This window comes from Paramormyrops kingsleyae, chromosome 3 (genome assembly GCF_048594095.1).
Source record: "Paramormyrops kingsleyae isolate MSU_618 chromosome 3, PKINGS_0.4, whole genome shotgun sequence".
NCBI lineage: Eukaryota > Metazoa > Chordata > Actinopteri > Osteoglossiformes > Mormyridae > Paramormyrops > Paramormyrops kingsleyae.
The window spans coordinates 22,648,043-22,653,595 of NC_132799.1; the positions used below are offsets into that span (position 1 = coordinate 22,648,043).

The 5,553-nt window shown below is 44.8% G+C and overlaps 1 protein-coding gene across 1 annotated transcript; it reads right to left on the reverse strand.

The window, feature by feature from the left end:
• Window positions 1-916: 916 nt before the first annotated feature.
• Window positions 917-5,094, reverse strand: LOC111860950 (dual specificity protein phosphatase 6-like). Its single transcript, XM_023845130.2, has 3 exons — window positions 4,252-5,094; window positions 3,247-3,675; window positions 917-2,508 (listed from the first exon to the last, which is right to left on the reverse strand). The coding sequence occupies exons 1-3, from the start codon at window positions 4,649-4,651 to the stop codon at window positions 2,189-2,191; spliced, it is 1,149 nt and encodes a 382-aa protein (XP_023700898.1). The 5' UTR covers window positions 4,652-5,094; the 3' UTR covers window positions 917-2,188.
• Between the last annotated feature and the right edge of the window lie 459 nt (window positions 5,095-5,553).

Here is a 5,553-nt window from a genome sequence, read left to right on the forward strand (position 1 = left end):
CAAAGACATTTACACAGGCCTCTGCAAAAGTAAAAAGTAAGTGTATATTTGCTCAGAAAATAGTAGAGCAGTACTTTCTTTCTCTCCGCTATGCCATACTTACTTTTTCTGTGTTGTACTGTCATACTATGCTGCCCAAATCAGTCTGTTTGTGGACTCATTTGACAAATGTAAACTTTTAATTTCATACATTATTATTCTTATACTATTATTGTTATTTTTTTCTCCAACCCAGTATGGCTGGCCCAGCCCACAACATATTCCCATGAAGGACGCTGGTGTTGGTGGTAACTGGTTTCAGCACTGGCTGATCAAACTAATGGATTTGTAGTATGGATCTCAGGTTTGTATTTAAGTAGTCGTGATGGTTTACTAATATATTTTGTCATTTTTGTTTTCTGTTCCCAGTTAATTTGATGTTACCTGTCTTGAATAACTTTGTTTCCTGGACTTCAGGCTTCATTTAACATTTTAGTGTTATTTTATAGAGCTGTTGCACTGCTTTGCTGTTTGTAGTTTCTTTTCCTTGCACAATGTGGTTGTTGTGGTTCCTGGCAGCCTGTAAAGGTACTTTAACGCACCATTCCCTGTCTTACTGGGAACTGTGATTTCTTGAAACTTGAGCCGCCAATCAGAGTGAAAGCCCCGGAGATCTGCATGTGCTCCCATGCTGAAGGAGACCTTCTTACAAGACCTACTTCAGCTGACAGTCACTTTAAAAATGAATTACACAATATAATGGCAAGGTAAGTGATATGAGAAACTGACAAAGACAATAAGTTAACGGAGTGGAGTTTTTTACATGTGGCACTGACTATGTATGCGGCAGCACATACAGCCTCCTCACCTCCTGGCCATTCGTCAGAAAGACACAAGCAAAGCTCTGCTTCTCTCAGAGATATAGAAACAATATATGTCCTTTAAAGTCTCATGTTTTATTTGCTCAACTGTTGCGTTTATTCAGTCAAACAATATGCATCTGAAAATGGCCAAAGGATTTAACCAGTTCTGAACCATCAAATGTAGGATTTCACCAGTATAAACGATAAAGGCTAGCAATTTCTGTAATAAAGAAGATTTCAGCTTTAATGTGACAACCCTTATTTACCTAGTACAGGATGATGACCATTCCTTTCTGCCATTCATGTCCTGTCTGCATTTGGACAAACCATATTTCATATGGAATTTTTGCCTGGGCAAATAGACTTTACCATAGCTCTACGATTCCAATATGAGTCCTCAGAAATGACATGGGACATCCATATAAGCAAAATAATTTATTAATAATTTAAATTCTGCTTACAATTTTGGGAAGAAATCCTCATCGCTCCACTCAATGTGAGGGAGGGAGCTTTTAGCTCAGAGTGCTGCTTAAGAATGAGGACAAGAAGAAGTGACAACAGCAACACTTGAATTTCTTCCCCTTTTAAAGGGAAATTCCCAAGGAGTCTAAATACCTTACGGATTTTGAGGTGTCATGTCGATATTTGGGAGAGAGAATTGCAGATGTAGTGGGAGGTATATCCACATGGTTCCTTCATGGTTTCTTACAGAACCTTGTGAGAGTGGACTCTTCATAGCAGATCCATCATGCATCGGGAACCATTTCACCATGATCAGCAGGCCTAGAACAAATGCCCACCTGACTGATGCCCAAGCACCACTTTCCAAAGCATGCTGTAGAAACAAGCTCAAAGAAATAACTTCTGATAATCTTTCCTTAAATGTTAATGTCAAATTATTCATGCATTCCCACAAAAACCTTTTGTTATCTAGGAGTGTCAAATTCCATGTACAAAATGGAGGCATCAAAATGACAGAAGTGTGCAATTGTAAAAAGGTATGAATCCAAGCATCAAGCGAGATGTCAAAAGTCATTACATGTTTGCATGTTTAAAGTGTAGTAAAACATACTCTCAGTGTTTTAAACAATAATATTCATACATATTCTGTTTACCCTGGAGTTCTGTCTCTAGCCAGGCAGGTCTTCACTGAAGACAAATCATGCAGAGATTGGTAAAAACACAAAGGCAAGTGGCAGGAAAGAAAACCTGTCTCCATCAGCAGGTCTCTGTGCACCTTCCTCCTCACATGTCCCTCAGCCACCGAGCTCCGCAGCCTGGAGCCAATCGAATCAAGACCCAGTGACAGAAAAGATGAGAAGCCATGTGCTATGGGTCAGAGGGTCTCACATAGACTCCAGGGGGTCCAGCTGGAAGACATTGTGGTTGGTGGGGGTGGCAAAGTAGAGCGATTGTGGTCCTCTAGGGGGTGCCATGTGGTTGTCACAAGGGCTGCTGATGCCCAAGGTTCTCTCGAAGTCCAGCAGCTGGCCCATAAAGTTGAAGTTGGGGGAGATGTTGGACTTCTTCATCTTGACAATGTCATAGGCATCATTCATGGAGAGGTTGAGCTTTTGCATGAGGTAGGCCACCGTGACAGTCACAGACCTGCTGATGCCTGCAAGGCAGTGGACCAGCACGCCACATTTCTTACCACGAGCTTCGTCTGGGGAAGGAGACATTAACACCATATTAGTCTGAGAAAAGCCACAAGCAGATCATACCATTATCATCCAAGCATGTTGTTCTAAGTTATCAGAAAAAAGGGGGCACATTTCTCGAAAGAAACTAGAACAACCGAGAGGACTAATTTTTCTGAAACACACACAGCAGTGGTGTTTACTGCAATTCAAACCATGCATTAGTGAGGGGCCCCCTCTTGGCCAGAAACAGTCACTGCACAAGGGGGCAGCGAATCCTAGAAACAACAAACCTATATATATATATATATATATGTAGCACTGAGTAAACTCTAAAAGTTTATACTTAAAATGCAACATTAACACCTTGTTCCAGAAAATTCTGTGCGACCTTGAATCCTCACGGCCAAATTAACTATTAAGATCTATAAAATGAGTCGTCCTTCCGCTGATGTGTCACTAACAATGGTGCCATTGAAACCCTGCACACTAACAGGAAGTGATGGAGGGACACAGGATGTCCCCACACCCTGCCAGTGACCGTCTTCGTGACAGGAAGCTTCAGACTCTGCCTGCTGCACTTCTTGGCCCATCCAAAAAAAAGCCCTTCTGTTTGGCTCAGATTACATGTGAACTGTAAAGCTGTCTGCTAGGTGTATATCTATAAAGATGTGCTGTTAATGGAATCCTTATTTATGTAACAGCACCGAAACTTGAGCAACGTTAAAGGAGCTGTTCTCACTAAAAGCCCTGGCCATACTCACCGATGAAACTGATGGCATCAGGAAAAAACGGAGAGAGGTTCTGGCTCCAGTGATCAGAGATAGGGATCTGCTTGTATCGGAATCTTCCCACGTTCTCGAACAGGTTAGGTAGGTTGGGTGTCACATTGAGAATGTACTTGATGCCGTACTCTTCTAGAACGTGCAGATTGGTGGAGTCCCTGGCACAGCCCAGGTAGAGGTGCGGCAAGATCTCGATAGGAAACGAGGGCTGGGCGTTCGACAGGGGGCTCCCATCAGAATCTGTGGCACTGCTGGGGTCCACATCCGACTCAATATCCGATGAGTCCGAGCTGATCCGTAGCCCGCCTAACCCCAAAACTGGGACAGGAGGAGAGCTACTCATACATGAGCTGTCCAGATTGGTCTCACACAGTGAGGGGAACTCCATCTGAAATTTGCTGAAGCCTCCTACAGGACAGGCACATCGCTGGTTAAAGTCAGTCCCACAATAATTCATATCTGACAGCATGCTCAGCATGTATATGAGGAATGTTTGGCAAACCACAGTCAAGGATCAAAGGTGGAAAACACAGTAACGGTGGAATTGAAAATGAGTAATTTCATGTTTTCCTATTCCATATTATCAGGATAAACAGAAAAAGATCATAATCTGTCAGGACTTCACTTGTTGTTTACAAAATGCATATATTTACTGTCACGTAATTAGAAAACTGCAAGTAATGGCTTACAGCCTTGGTATAACGCACCTGCATCGACGTATAACGATTCAGCACATTCCAGGTTATTACTATATATAACGCCTCTCAGAACACTGTAAGCCCCAGGCACGTGAGAAGAGTGTGTGACAAATCATTACTACATCATTTATACAGAATGGTGCATGAGACAAGAAAGACAGAAAGCTCCCGAGTACGAAGAGAAAAAAACCTCTGGGGTCCATGGCTGCCAAGATGACAGAATACAGTGAAAACGAGCGGCTTTAATAGAAGAGCATGGTGTAAAGTGTGGTGACCGAACACGCACCTTCCAAGTAAAAGGCCATGCACCCCTCGTCCTTCATCCGCCGCAGCAGCAGCCCCAGCACCGAGCCCCGGTCCGCGTTCTCATTCCACTCCCGGCTGGACTCGTCGTACAAGATCACCGTGTCCGTCTTGCACCTCCGGGCAAATTTCTCACGGTCCTCGCCGCTAGCGAGCAGAGACCTGATGGGGAGGCTCCCGTTCTTTAGCCTCCGCAGCATGAGGCTCGGGATGGCGACGTTGATTGCCGTCTCCACATGCGAGGAGTCGTAGAGCTCCTGCGCGCGGCAGTCCATGAGCAGGAGGCGACCGCTGCGCGTCTCCAGCTGCTCCTTCAGCCACTCCGCCGTCTTGCTGATCGCCATCGCCGTGTCGAAATGGACAGGTCTTTGCTTATCTAGCATTAGTAGGCGATCGGTCACCGAGGCTAAAGTGAGACATTAAATGCTGGAACAGCGTGACCATGAGGAGGAAACACTCCTTACTGTGATTTGAACCCTTGCAGAAATCACTGCGTAATCACTCGATCTTCCTGCTATTTCCGTGACAAATCGAGCAGCATTAGATGGACTGTGAGAATGACGAATACCGACACATGACGAAATATATAGGACACCCTAAACCACCATTCATTCATGCGCGCCTGTGTATTTATCAATGACGTTAATAGTACTGCTCCGGCGACGTCCCTCCGTGCCGCAGTAAAACACTGTCATGCCCAAACGTGCCTCTGTGAGATGCAAACTGGCAGCCACAAATCGCACACGTCCAGATGTTCCCCAGCTGTGCAGATGCCCATCTGCGCAGCCCCGTCCTGCCGCGGCGAGCTCCTCGAAGGATACGAACAGGGGGCATTCCAGCGGTTACATTATGTCGGTCAGCCAATGGGAAGGCGCGAACGTCGGTCGCCTCGGCAACTGGGCTGTGTTGATGAATTGTTAATGAGTTTGTCATTCACAAATCGGAAAGGAATTTCCGCTCCGGATCCGGCGAGCGCAAACACGTTGGGACAGTGTGCTCGGGTTACATCCTACGGCAAAGACAGTGAGAGCCCCTCCAGCAGGGAATCCTTACTGCACAGTCGTACAGTAAAGTAAGAATGAGCTACGAATCCGTCACCGTGGAATGTAACATTTCATTTCAAAGGTGGAATAAATATATAACAATCCACAAACGTGTGATAAATGTTTCAAGATAAAACAGACTTTATTGATCCCACGCAGGGGAAGTATACTTGTTACAACAGCTTAAAGATAATCAGTAAATGAGAACAAACCAAACAATACTATAACGACAGAATAAATAA

Coding starts and splice junctions, on each gene's coding strand:
- LOC111860950 (XM_023845130.2), bottom strand. CDS start 4,651: ATGCTAGATAAGCAAAGACCTGTCCATTTCGACACGGCGATGGCGATC. Junction 3,676..4,251: donor CATGGCCTTTTACTTGGAAG/GTGCGTGTTCGG, acceptor CCTGTCCTGTAG/GAGGCTTCAGCAAATTTCAG. Junction 2,509..3,246: donor TGATGCCATCAGTTTCATCG/GTGAGTATGGCC, acceptor CTCCTTCCCCAG/ACGAAGCTCGTGGTAAGAAA.